At 38.3% G+C, this 13,989-nt stretch overlaps 1 protein-coding gene across 4 annotated transcripts in view; it reads left to right on the top strand.

Annotated features, from left to right (window-relative positions):
• CEMIP2 (cell migration inducing hyaluronidase 2) overlaps window positions 1-13,714 on the top strand; it is a 50,045-nt gene extending 36,331 nt beyond the window's left edge. For all 4 annotated transcript variants that reach the window (XM_041422219.1, XM_041422220.1, XM_041422221.1 and 1 more), the window contains 12 exons: window positions 593-724; window positions 1,209-1,244; window positions 1,384-1,539; window positions 4,163-4,340; window positions 4,827-5,042; window positions 5,719-5,930; window positions 6,443-6,628; window positions 7,731-7,950; window positions 8,518-8,616; window positions 9,675-9,823; window positions 10,529-10,635; window positions 11,365-13,714. In XM_041422219.1, coding sequence (XP_041278153.1) covers window positions 593-724; window positions 1,209-1,244; window positions 1,384-1,539; window positions 4,163-4,340; window positions 4,827-5,042; window positions 5,719-5,930; window positions 6,443-6,628; window positions 7,731-7,950; window positions 8,518-8,616; window positions 9,675-9,823; window positions 10,529-10,635; window positions 11,365-11,561 — 1,888 coding nt within the window. In that variant the 3' untranslated portion in view covers window positions 11,562-13,714. The remainder of the gene's footprint in view (window positions 1-592; window positions 725-1,208; window positions 1,245-1,383; window positions 1,540-4,162; window positions 4,341-4,826; window positions 5,043-5,718; window positions 5,931-6,442; window positions 6,629-7,730; window positions 7,951-8,517; window positions 8,617-9,674; window positions 9,824-10,528; window positions 10,636-11,364) is intronic.
• Window positions 13,715-13,989: the final 275 nt, after the last annotated feature.

The raw sequence follows: 13,989 nt of genomic DNA, 5'->3' as shown, positions 1-13,989 counted from the left end.
TAATGAGACTGCTTCTTCCTACTATTTAAACTAGATTCCAGTCATGATTTACTATACAAGACCATCTTGGTAGCAATGCAATAAAAGAATCTCAGGCATGCTCAAAGAAGCAGCACTGCTGCATGTCAGAAAAGCTTAAACCATTTGTAGGATTAGTTAGACAGATGTCCAGACTGTTCTTGCATAACTAATGTCAGCCCTTCTTTGTGTCCTTGCAAGGAGATTATAATTCCCTTCATCAAACTTTCACATTAATGCTCCACTACAAGTGGGGAGGGCAGAAGGAAAAGGGGGATAAAGGGAGGCTAAAGGCAGCTAAAGAAACGTAGAGAGACTGAGCAAGAGCCTGTGAGAGTTACTGGAAAAGAGATGTTTCACGTTCCTTCTTCATGATATCCCACAGACGCTTTTCTAGCACTGGTGAGGACCAGAGATGTACCTGTTTTTAGCTTCTTTCATTCCAAACATTAAGCACAGTGAAACTTGCCCATCAGATGATTGTTTGTCTTTCAGGTTTACTCAGCTCAACATATATGGCACATATAAAAAAAGGTAAAAAAGTTTTCTTGTACTGAGTGTTTATCTCTCCCAGGTTTCGACCTCATCAAGATGCAGACCCTGAAAAGCCCCGAGTTGCTGCCTTGATTGACAGATTAATCTCTTTCAAAAACAACGATCATGGAGCCTGGGTTAGGGGAGGCGATATCCTCATTCAGAACTCTGGGTAGGTATTTGGAAGCAAACAGCTGCATGCTGTTTTCTCTGAGGCTTTATTTATGGAAGTGCATTACAACAGGGTTATAGGAGAGGATTGATGGTTAACTTTAGGAACTTCTCAGTATGATCAGCTGTCATACCATCCCACAACTTCAAGTATGCAGGTTTATATGTGATTAGATGAGAACCTGCCTTAAACAGCAAAAAAACAGCTGTAGTAAAAAGAAGCCTGAGAGTTGGTAGAGACAGTAAATTCGGACTGGGATTTCTGTTGTCTCCCTGAAGCTCTCAAGTCCTGTTTGAAATGTGTAGAAAATTATTTTACTACTTTTTAGCAACAGTGCTTTTGGAAAAGTTAACTGTGTGGTGATTATATGTTCCATTAATAGAAAAAGTCAATCTTTTTTCAGTGCATAGCAGGATGTACTCTTAGATTAACCAACTGTAGGATAATTCAGAAAAAACAACTGATGTTTTGGACTTTCTTGTAGGTTTGCAGACAATGGAATAGGTTTGACATTTGCAAGGTGAGTACTTTTAAAATAATTTCTGTTTTGTGTATTGTCCATGAAGTCTGTATGACTTTGCTTGAGGAGGGCTGTTACAGAAGTAAAAATGGTGCTGGAGATTCTTGGCTAAAGATTTGTCTTTGATGTGCTTTAATAGTGATGGGAGCTTCCCAAATGATGAAGGTGCCAGCCAGGAGGTATCAGAATCGCTGTTCATAGGTGAGAGCAGGAATTATGGGTTTCAAGGTGGACAAAATAAATATGTGGGAACTGGAGGAATAGACAACAAGACACGTACTCTGCCTAGAAATCGGTAAGTATATTATGAATGAAGGAAGTGGAAATACAAGAAAAACTTGCTGTATCAGATGTAAAGACCCTTCTTGGTTGAGCTGTCGAGAGATTAAGACTCCGTTGAAAGTGATTCTCTCTTTTTAATGCTCTGTGTGCAGCTGTGTCACTCTCACCTTTTTACTTATGCAGGTTCATCTGATGCTTCCACAGGTTACTATTCTGTAGAAATTTAAGCTATCCTACTTAAATTAAACCTTAGACTTAAAAAGTATTTAGGTCTAGAAGAGAGCCTTCAGGTAAGAGAATTTCAAAGGTCAGTTTGGGACTAGAGACTGCATTCTGTCTGTGACAAATCACAGTCTGTGACCATGATCCTTCTCTTTTCTCTTTGACTTGCACTGGTGCTTGTTTAACATAATGCCAAGTCCTACCCTTGCCACAGAATAAGAAAGAAGACTGTTTTGGTTTAAGCCCAGCTGGAAATTGAGCCCCATGTAGCCACTGCCCTTTCCTCACCTCCTCAGGTGAGAAAGACAAAAGACAGAGATCAAGCTGAGACAAGAACAGTGTACTGGAAACAATGAGATTAAGAATATTGACAATAATAACGACAATATTAATAATAAAATTATATAAAACAAAGGTGATTTATGTGCAAAAAAATTGCAAAATTCTCACCACTCAGCCTGGCACTGGGTAGCTCTCAAGACAAAGAACAAGATGGCCAAGAGTTACATTAGCATCCCAAAGTGTTCTCCTGTGGACAAATACTCTGGTCAGGACCAGTGTTACCCCACTGCTTTCCCAGAAAAAGTAATTCTCTTCCTTCAGAAAATGAGAAAGCATCCCACTTCCTAGCCATGGTGTACGATGGTATCAAGTAGTACAATGTGTTGACCATGCCCACATGGCTCCAGGTTCTGTCCCTACACATGGGACAAGTAGGACAAAGGGTGAAGTGGGCCCCGGCCACCACAGTTTTTTGCTGTTCAGCCATTTAAAGAGGAGAGGTTAATGTGGTGGTGATATGAGGTGTTCAGTCTTGTTGAGTGGAATCACCTAACAACTGATGCTGGAAGGGGCCTCTGGAGGTCATCTTGTCCAACTCCTCTGCTCAAGAACCGTCACCTAGGGCTCAGGTTCCAGGACAACCAGGTTTCAGGTGTCTTTACTATATCTCCAAGGGTGGATTCTTCATAAATTTCCTGGGCAACTTGTGCCAATGGTCAATCACTCTCTTAGTGAAAAGCTTCTCCTGTTGTTTAGCAGGGACGTCTTTTTTTTCATCTTGTGCGCATTGCTCCTGGTCTTGTCTCTGGGAATAGCCTGGCTCCATCTTCTTTACACCCTCCCTTCAGAGGATTGAGATTCCTGCCTGAGGCTTTTCTGCTCCAGGCTCATCATGTCTCCTAGTGTTTCTTCCCATAGAGATTCTCCAGGAACTTAATCATCTTTGTGGCTCTTTGCTGCACTGTCCAGTGTCTCCATATCTGCCTTGTAAGGGGGACAAGCACTCCACATTGTTGCTTCACCAGTCCTGAAAAAATGAGAAGTATCACTTCCCTCAGTTTGCTGATAACACTTCTCATAGTGCAGCCTTGGATACTTTTTACCTCTTTGTGGCAAGGGCACATTGTTTGGCTTATTGTTAATATTACTTCCTCTAGGACCCATAGGTCCTTTTCACTGGCACAAGAGGTTGTTGCTCCCAATGTGCAAGACCTTGCATTTTTCCATGTTAAACTTCATGAGGTTCCTATCCACCCAGTTGTCCAGCCTGTCGGGGTCTGTCTGGGTGGTAGCACAACCCTCTGCTGCGTCAGCTGCTTCCCTCTGTGTTGTGCCCTCTGCAAGCTTGGCCCATAGACTATACTTGGCCTAATCATCCAGGTCACTAGTAAAAATAACAAACAAGACTGGACTTGGTATTGACCACTGGGGAACATCACCTGTTATTGGTCACCAAGTAGACTTTATGCCATCACTTTCTGGGCCCAGCCATTTGTCCTCTCATCCCACCCATTCTTCATGAGGATCTTATGGGACACAGTGTCGAAAGTCTTACTGCAGTTGGGGTAGACCCTATCTTCTGCTCTCCCACTGCTCTACCAGTCCAGTCATTTCATCACAGAAGTTTATCAGCTTCTCCTTGGTGAATTCATGCTGATTATTCCTGATGACTTTCCAGTCCTCCAGGCACGTGGAAGTGGTTTCTAGGATTAGCTGCTTTATCATCTTCCTGGGGGTCAAGCTAAGCCTTACCAGCTAAGCCTACTATTCTTTGTGTGCTCCTTCCTCAAGTTAGAAGTGACATTTGCTTTCCTCCAGTCTGCAGTCATTCCAGTTGCTGTGATCAATCAAAGAACAGGTGGTATTATTTTTCTGCTGTATTTCTCATATTGAAAAAGTGGCACATTTGCATGTGCAGAGTGATAGCTCCGAAACAGGAAAATATAGGAGTAGGGGATTTTTTGACTCATTAGAGAAGCACAGAAACTGTATTTCTTTTGCTAAATTCTATCTTGCGAGTCATTCTGTAATTGTTACTTTATTGATTTCTGAGAAGAGATGTATTTGACACAGATTCAAATGTACCATGAATTTTGTTACAGGATGGTATAAATATTTGCTTGCATCAACAGGACATTTCCAATCAGAGGCTTTCAGATTTATGATGGACCTATTCACCTTACCAAGTGCACATTTAAAAACTTCATGCCAACTCCAGACAGATTTACCAGTGCAGTTGGATTCTTGATGAAAAATCCGTGGCAGATGACTCCAAAAAATAACATTTCTCATGTGAAGTTTGGTCCAAACGTAAGTTTACTACAAGTTTTCTTGAAGTCCTGCAAATGGTTTTCTTTTCTTGTATTTAACATACACAAACAAGAGCTGTAGGTCATCCTTCCTACACATACCTACTTCAGAGTTTATCTCCTGGCTGGTGGGCACACACACCTCCTTTGTCTCCTGACCAAAAAATCCATTACCATCAGAGATGTAGGATATGTTACACTAAATGATTCACAGCTTATGGTAAAGCTGAAAAGAAATTTTTGTAGGATTTTTAAGGTTTGGTATATCCTTAGTAACGAACTTTCTGCAGCAAATATTAACACTATTCAGAAGCAAGGGCTGGCCTGAGCCTATTAGTAAAACCCAGCATGTCTGCTTTGCAAGATTCTGCTATCCTCGCTGTAAAGTTTTTAATCAGCTTTGTCAAATTCCTGTGTTTCCCATATGTGGAGATGTTAGTCTGTGTTTCACGTCAGGAAAAACAAAAACTTTTATTTTTGTTGTCAGGTTTCTTTGAAAGCCTTCTTTGGGAAGCCTGGTCCGTGGTTTGAAGAAGGAGATCTGGATGGTGACAAGAACTCAATATTTCATGATCTAGATGGCTCAGTGACTGACTACACGGATACCTATGTGGGCCGAATGGATAATTACTTGATTAGACACCCCAAATGCATTAACATCACAGAATGGAATGGTGTGGTTTGCAGTGGGAACTATGCACAGGCTAGTACTATTGGCTTTCTGGTTGGGGCAAATCTATAAAATGAACTACTTTTGGAGTCAGGTAGCGTAAGAAATAAAAAAAATTACCTGTATTTGGATTTAAAAATTTTTTGACTTTTAAAAATACTTCTGTATATATCACACCTTTGAACCAGTTGTCTATGCATCATGCTTCCTCTCAGCAGACTGAAGGTACAGTATCAGATGCGGCAAGTTAAAACTAAATGTGTTTGTCAAGAATTCTGTGTTGCAGCTGTATCTGCTAAAACATTTTTTCATTGAAGGTGCCTTCTTCCACACAAGTTCTCTCTGCTTTTTTTCACAGAGTGGATTTTAAGGGGTTATTTTCTTGGTTTGTTTTCTGGATATGTTGAATACCACCTTTTGAATACAAATCTTACGGGTTTGATTCCCATTCTGGTTCCTGCTCTGTGTGGCCAGGTGTTATAGCTGATTTTTTTTTCTCCTCCATGCACTTTTTTTTCTGTAAGATTGGAAAAATCTATAATAGTTTTTTAAATAGGACTTTTATTCAGGAGAGATTTGTGTATTACATAACTCAGAACATCAAATTGCAGCATTTTGGTTAATATTATCCTGATCATGCTTCACAATTTCATTTTCTTTGGCAAAGAGACCAAATTTTCCTATTTTCACCCTCTTAAATATCATATAGGTTTATGTCCAAACCTGGAATGGACAGAATCTTTCCATGACTATTGTCCGAGATGAGTATCCAGCCAATCCCATGGTTCTTCGAGGTATTAATCAGAGAGCAGCTGCCTTTCAGCAGTACCAGCCAGTGGTGATGCTCCAAAAGGGCTATACAGTGCATTGGAATGGAAAAGCTCCAAATGTCACCTACCTGTATCTCATTAACTTCAACAGGTATGTTTATTTTCTTTCATGGCTTTGATCCATAAGGAAGTTATGTCCTGCAAAATTACTGTGCATGAGTTTGCAACCATCTGGAAGACCAGAGTTTGGGTTTTGTTTGTTTTTTTTTTTTTTCATAGTTACAAATACAAAAGTATGGGATTAAACAACCAATCTGCACCTGAGGTTAAACACTTGTCCAGTATAGTGTCTTTAAGGAAAAACCTTTGGAGAGGATGATGTAGCAATAGTCAAGTTGGCAGAATTGCAGTTGAATAGCTTATCATACTTGATTTTGTTGGCAGATGAACTTATTAAGTATCTCTGAAGTATATAACCAAATATATCCTGTGAGAATCAGTTCTTAAAATGTGTAATGAAAGGCTGTGCAGATTTGATCATCTGGTTGAGGGTTTAGGAGCTTTTTGTGTTCCTGTTTCTTGTTTTTTTGGAGTGATCTCTTTGTTCTGTATTGACACCTAAACTGTTCCTACAAGGACTCATACATTTTATTTTGGTTTTAGGAATGACTGGATTCGTGTTGGTCTTTGTTACCAACCAAAGACAGATTTTCTTATAGTGTTGGAAACCTTTCAAAGGCGGTCCTCTGCTCTGTCAAGCAAGGTGGAACGCTATGTGCCTGTATCTTCAATGATGGAGCTTGAAAGGAATCGATCAGACAAGAGGTTTTACTTTGACAACAGTACTGGGTAACTCTTGTCATTTGACTCTACTAGAAGATGTTGTTTAACTTTGAAATGTCCAGTTTGAAAGTGTTAAAAGCAATTGGTTGAGGCACCTGCATAAGGGGAAAGCTGTTGAGAAGGACTCCAAAACCCTTTGGAAAAATGTTCATATGTCTTTAAATCTCCAAACTACTATGGTTGTCATTGAAATACTTTCTATGAGCACTACAGTGACCAAAGATATTTCCTATCCCATGTCTGGGGAAAATACAGTATCTGGTGTGCTGCAGAGCAGTGCGTTTTAGGATTTAATTTCCTAGTCTTCCGAGAAAGTATCTGTTTTCTTGTTAAGCATAAAATTCTATAAATTTCCAAGAAACTCTCTTCCAACATTTAAAAATGATATTTTTTGAAAATCCTAATCTGTTTTCAGCTGTCTCAAAAGAACTTAAAAGTCCTAGTCTCTCTTTCAAAAGTACTTCTCACAGAGGCCACTAAGATCCTTCTGAGAGGTTTTAGATACCATCAGCTTCCAATAAATTAAGTCCTGTGTACATCAGTTATGAATTTTGCAAACATTTTTTATAAATTTATAAGTTGTGTTCTTATTTATTTTGTTTTGTTACCTGCTACTGTGCCTGTCTGTAATAAATACACAAATGAATGTAGTTTTTGAACAGACATTTATGTTGCTCTGTGTAAGAACTTTACACCCTAAATTGCCTTTCAGGCATTTGAAGTAGCACAACTGTATTGTTCAGTGTTGATGGGTGAAACTGAATATTTCTGCTGCATGTCTGCAAAGATCTATGAGCAAGGAAAAAATTCATGCTCTGCAATTTGGTTTTTGCTTTCTGTAAGCTGCTGATCTGAGGGCTGATTTTTCTTTACAAAGCATCTACATTTATATTGATGTCTCCTTTAACTGTGGGGAATTTTAGATAAGTTGCTAGGGATTTCCTAACTCTAGTGAACTGTAAATACCTTGAAACCTTTGGACAGTCGTGCAGAAGTGAATACTGTAGTTTGTCTGCTTCTGAAAATTATGAAATACAGCTGCTAAGATTAAATATAAGTACCTATATTTCACAAGTTAATTTAGATTATTTTTCCCCTTTTTGTGTAGATTACTGTTTTTGTTTCTTCAAGCCAAATATAATAGGGATGGTCACAGTTATTGCTCATCTCAGGGATGTGAAAGGATCAAGATTGTGACCAAAGATTCATCAAAAGGGATAAGTAATTGCATGACAAAAGCTTACCCAAAGTACTACCAAGTACCAACCGTCATAAAGCAGATGCCAGAAAAAACTACTGTACCATGTACAAAATGTGGCACAACTCAGGTAAAATAAAATAAGCTAAAACTTTCATGAACTGTAGAGTTGGTGATGCTGTCTGCTCAATTTAAGTCCAAATTTCAATCTTCCAGCACAGAATACTGCACTTATCAAATTACAGTGGTCAGTTTGGTTAATCTTCTAGGACTCCTTGAAGGTTTAGAGTCCTTTCTGTAGCACAAAGGTTTCAGGGTTTTTTTTCTTCTTTTGTTCAACTCTTGCTCCAAGTGCTACAGAAAAGGGACACAGGTGGATTGATGTCTTGCACTGCAGTATTGTCTATGCTACATGGAGAGCTTTGCTGCAGTGATCTACTCTCTGTTTGGATCTTTAGTTATTAGCATGAACTTGAAATTGTCTCAGCTATACAAGCTGAGAAAAATATTGAAATTAAGAGATAAAATAGGTTACACTATGTATCATTATATTTATTAGGACTAGTAGTACCATAAATAATGCCACTGACAAATGGATATATTTGCTTTGGAGCATGGGCTGTCTATTGTAAACTGACATGATAAAGTGTTGAAGAAACAGTAATATATGTACTTAACTGTTTTGTTTGATATCCAGATGGTATTCACCAGTGACCCTCACAGAAACTACCTCCTTGTGCAGATTAATTCATCTGATGAAAAAGAATCAAGCAGAAGTCAGCAAGCATTTATATATGTAAGTATTCTTTATGGTTTTCTTTGTAAATATCACCATAGCAGTTTGTATTATAGCAGTTGTACATCTCTACATAATTCAGATCTCAGTTTTCTTCACTTGAATGAAAAGATTGGTTAATTTTTTAAAAAACAGAGTCAAAAAGCTTATATTTAAACCTTAGAAAGTGAGGCTTCAAAGCTGAAGAGAAAAATGTTCCCATTAGAGTTTAAAATGTTCAGCTTATGTTTAAATCTGTGTGGGTATACAATTATGACTGGTTTTGGAAATAAACAGAACACATAAACTAACTTTTTGTTAGTTAAACACATTTTGTTGAAATTGTCCTTGTTGCAAGCACATTAGTAAGTTAGTGGGATAGGTCACATGAACCATTAAACTTTGTGGAAGTCCTCTACATGGCAATTGCTAAAGAATCAGTAGATTTCTGTATTTGTTCTGATGTGGCCCAAATAAGCCCAGTGTTGTGGTTCTGTATAACAAGTACTTTAGTTTGAATTTTCCATCCAGATGCTGAAGCAGACTTGCACGTGAAGGTGAAATGCCACTTCGTCTGCACATGCCTTTAATTCTGCAGTGTCATTGTTTGCCTGGCTGAACCTTCAGTTATTCAGGTAGACAAATGGCACATGAGCAAACTTCTCCAGGAATGTGTGTACCATATCCAAAGCAGGAGGAAGAAACTGGGCTGGAACTAACCTGCTGCAGGCATCAATTTCAATTAATAATAAATCTATTACTGTAAAGAAGTTCAGGGGATTTACTATCTGAATTTTAGCTTCTGAAAGCAGGAGAAATGACTGAGGCAGGTAGTAAGTCACCTGAAATGTGCAATATTCCTGTGGAAGCTACAGGCTTAAGACTCCCATGCAATTTCAGAATTCACATTAAGGAGTGTCCTTTCAAAGGGAATACTGAAGAGTTGCTAGGGAGAAACAAGTATTAGTAAGGAAATTACTGTGTCTAAACTAGAGTAAGATTGATTAACACTGAGTGCAGTAGAATTGCTGTTTGTTTCTTATTAACTTCCTTTTCTCTCTCTTTTTCTTGCCATTCAGGTCAATGATACCATGTTTTCCTTCAAGGATAATGGAATACTTATTGTCGTAGTAGATGCCTGCACTGGCACAGTGTTGGGAAACAAATTATTTTCTGGAGTAGACATTAGGCGTGTAGATGGATATTTAAAATCTGGAATTCCACAAAGGTATGTCCAATGTCCAGTCATTTCCAGTATGTCCTGCAAGCTGTAGCTCTGCTCTCTGACAAGGATTTAAATAATGATGAATAGGTAATGATACCTGAGCTCTGAAAGTGAACAAAACATATGTCTAAGTTCAGGCAAAAGGAGAAACAGAGGAGCAATTTATTGGACAGTAGTCTTATTTAACAAAACTAAGCAGATTTTGAACACTTATATTTTTTCTGGTGTTGCCTTTTCCCTCAAAAGTAATTTTCTTTAACAAATCATCATGTAATGCAACTGCTTTGCTTAAAACAAGAGTAACTTTTTGTTTAATAAGGACAGTGGCAAGGGCTATGTGAAAGATTTCTCTCCAGAATACTGTTCTCTCCAGAAAATTATTTATCACTAAATAAAGATAGAGAGTTAGTCAGAAAATAATCAGTATTTTAATTCTCTAATTTTGGATCTGTATCCAAACTTGACTTTTCTGATACAAAATACTATACTGTATTTAAATAACACTTTCCAATGATTTTGAAGTTAAATTTAAAGTTACTTTAAAACCAAGAAATTCTAAGTCCTTCTTTCAGAAATGGTTGACTATTTCCATGTCATAAGTATTCATGAGGAATTGGACACTGAGGGCAGCTAGCTGGAAAGGTTTGTAGCAGAATATTAAAATAATGTGTTTATAATAGCCGCTGTGTCATGCTGTTCCTGTTGCAGGTCTATCATTCTGCTGAGCACAAGAGGTGATGTAGCAATTCCTGATAGTTTAGCTGAAGCCTTAATGTCCCTGGGGACAGCGAAACCACCTTATCTTCAGAGCAACGGTTGGTGGAAATGTTGCACATTTCTTTGGCACCACCTTGGTCTTTGTGCTTGCGTTGGCGTGGTGGGTTTCTTATGGGGTGTGTGAGAAGGATGCAGCTGGTAGAGGGTGGTTGCCAGTTTGTGCTGGTGTGGCTGCTGTGTGTCAGCTCTTGTTGAAAAGGGAGATGGGCAGCCCTTTAGCAGATGGGGCAGAAAAGCTCTTTATCCCATTGTGTGAAGCTGGTTGCAAACAGAGAAGTAACTAGCAGTTCTTTGTGCCTGTGGATCACACAAGAGTCCCAGGCTTTTTTTCTGAAGCCTGTATTTTGTGCCTCACCCAGCAAATGTATTTTTAAGCAATCTCCTGTGCCTATCTAGTATTTTCTGTTCTAAAACAACTTGAAGCTAGAAATGAGAAGCTATTGGTATTTTGAGGGATGATGAGTTTATAGGCCACATGGGGTAGCTCTGATCTGTTCAGAGTGATGCCACAAGTTGTGGTTGAGAAAGCAGGTTTTACAACTGTCCAATTAGCTGTGATTTTAAATTAAGATTTCAGGGAATTTAATACTAAGTATTGAGGCAGGAAATTGCAAATCATTATTTCCTTTTAAGGTGCATGTAAAGCTGAGAGTGGATGAATGCCCTGAATAATGTGGGGGGTGCATGCCTTTTCCTACCTAACCAGTCCTGTATGATGCTGCAGTGGGCTTGGCTGGTGTGGTAATGCTGAGCTTTTTCTGTCACAGGAAGCTTGGCCTTTCTGGGCTTCAGAGGAAACGTTAAGCCATCCTGGATTAAGCTGTTTACCAGTCCTGCTGGGCATGGGCTCGTTCAGATAGAAAAGTATATCCCTCTGCAACTGGAAGAATATGGCTGTGCCAGAGCAATTAAAAGCCGTCAGAAAGACCTTGAGCTTCTGAAGAAGGCTGCACGATCTCATTAAAGACTAAGATGTACATAAAATCTGGGGAAAAAAATGTGAACTAACTTATTTTTTAATTTATGGCATTTTGAACTATATTGTTATCCAAGTAAATCATGTTGTTGTCTGACAGATGTTTGCCAGCACTGACTGCTTGAATGCCAATCTGTGCACCTTCTAGTTGTACAAAATATTGAAGAATTTATTAGTATTTGTATAAACAGGTTTCAGAGATTTTTCAGATGTTTGTATTTACTGTAAACAAGTTCCTTCTGTTTAATACTCCTTTTGTATGTAAGAGGGTATTCATAAAAGCCTTAAGTTTTTAGTAACAGGTGTTCGAGTGCATTTTGGGTTACTTGAAAGATTAACATCAATGCCTTCATAAACAGCTTGAATTGGTCATTATAACTTAAGCATTTTTCCCTCAGCTGTTTACGTGTTTGCACGGGAGTTTATCTGTCAGCTCAGTTACATTCTCAGTCTGCTTTCCAACGTGTTAAAACCCAATTTTCCCTATACATGAGGCTGACTGAAGGGATTTTTAGCTACAGTAAAAATTTTTGCTTTTCTGTGGGGAAGATGGAGGGAGGAATTCAAAGATCCAGCCTGGGGCTGGGTGAGGATTGTGTAGCATTCAGCAGAGTTTTACAAGGCTTTGTGTACAAGCATGGCACACAGAGCAGGAAATTACTCCTGTTCTTTAGGATCACTGTTTATTATTCTTTCTAAATACACAGGTGTGTCTGTAAGAGTTCCTTTAATAAACAGTCTAGAAATTAAGGCTGCAATCTTGAGTACAACTTGACTTCAGCTTAGTCTTTTAAACCTTTTAGCCAGAAGGGCAAAGCTGAGATACTGTTACTCTCAATTTGTTAGGAAATGAGGCTTCTACTCTTGCAGTGATAGATTTTTTCATTTTGTTTTGATTTTGTTATTTTTTGTTGTTTTGCGGGTTTGTTTTGTTGTTTGGTTGGTTGGTTTTGGGTTGTTTTTGTTTGTTTGTTTTTTGGTGTTGGTTTTTCTTTAATTATTTTTAAGGCTATCTCAGCTTTAACTTCTAAGTGAATGGAAAGTGCTCTCAGTTCATTAAGTCATACCTTCTGCCTTAACTTTGATTCTTTCAGTATACTCATATTGTTAATTCCTGTTGACTTTATGTTAGGTCTTTGGATTTAATCTGGTTTTGTTGCAATTATTTGGCTGTGTCAATAGTGTGAAAATCATTTAGAACAGTGGCGCAGCTGCCCTTTTTCAGGATCCTTGTCTTTGAAATTAAATTTCAGGGACGGTAAAGATGCATTTGATAATAGGGAACAATAGGTGCCATAGGGCTAAAATGTAACCCTAGTTCTAATAAAACTGACATATTTCCTTCTTCTTGTATATGTTCTCATTCATTTGAGCTGGTATAATGTATCTACCATTCATAGATGCTTTGTGCTTTGAATTCAAAATAGAATGGCTGTTGGAAATGAGCTATATGCCTGTCTTCTCCAAAAATGTTGAAAAACTGTGGGGATGTTTTTTTGTGCTTTAAAGGAGAAGAGGCACATATCAAACATATTACTCTGTTCAACTAAAATATGCTACCTCAGTGCTACAATTAAACTGCCTGGTCTAGTGTAGTTTCCTAAGTGAGAAAGGAAGGGGTAAGGAGTATGACATAAGAGTTGAAGTTAACAAATAGATGACCGATACTATTTTTATTGTAAAACCAAGCCAAATGGGTGATTGTGTATTTTGCAGTTTTTCTGATGCACAGTTCTCTTGTTATGTTTAAAAGAAAAGTAATTTTGTTAGGGGAAGCTGTGATAAATCTTTACAACTAACTGTAATGTTTGGTGTTATTATTGCAGGGCAGTGATGTAAACGCTCTGAGTGCAGTAGTGATAGTGTTTGGGGATTAAAATGGCTTTAAGGCTTCCTCTATTCTCATGCTCAGCAGAGAAATAGTGATGAGGTAGTGATCCTCAGGCTTGTGAAGTTGGCCATTATTTATGATATTCTGCTGTTCTAAGCGTCTTGTAAAAATTTTCCTTGGAAGTGTCAAGGTTATTCTGATGTAGGGCTTACTGATGAACAGTTGGACCTGAAGTTTAAGTGTTTGTCTTTTGTGTAAATTTAAACACTTGACAAATAGCATAAATAAATTTTTACATCTGACAAGGCAATAAAATTATGGGTGTCTTCTGTTCCTGTATCAAGTAATTTTATAATGTGTTCTGTGTCAATAATACAAACTATCTTATTTCAACAATGGTTTACTTGTGAAGTTTGCGGGGTATATCCTACTCTTCATTCATAGACAAGCTAGCAACTCTGGAAAGGAGACACTGATGGTGACTGAAGTTATGGGCCTGTCTTGAAAGCCAGATATCTCAAAATCTGTCTGAGCTGCTGAGTCTACAGTCATTCAGCTCAAAGGAGCAAGGACCAGTGTTGGTAC

This window comes from Onychostruthus taczanowskii, unplaced genomic scaffold (assembly GCF_017590055.1).
Source record: "Onychostruthus taczanowskii isolate IOZ18803 unplaced genomic scaffold, ASM1759005v1 scaffold72, whole genome shotgun sequence".
Classification (NCBI taxonomy): Eukaryota; Metazoa; Chordata; class Aves; order Passeriformes; family Passeridae; genus Onychostruthus; species Onychostruthus taczanowskii.
This window is presented reverse-complemented; position numbering and strand designations above follow the sequence as displayed.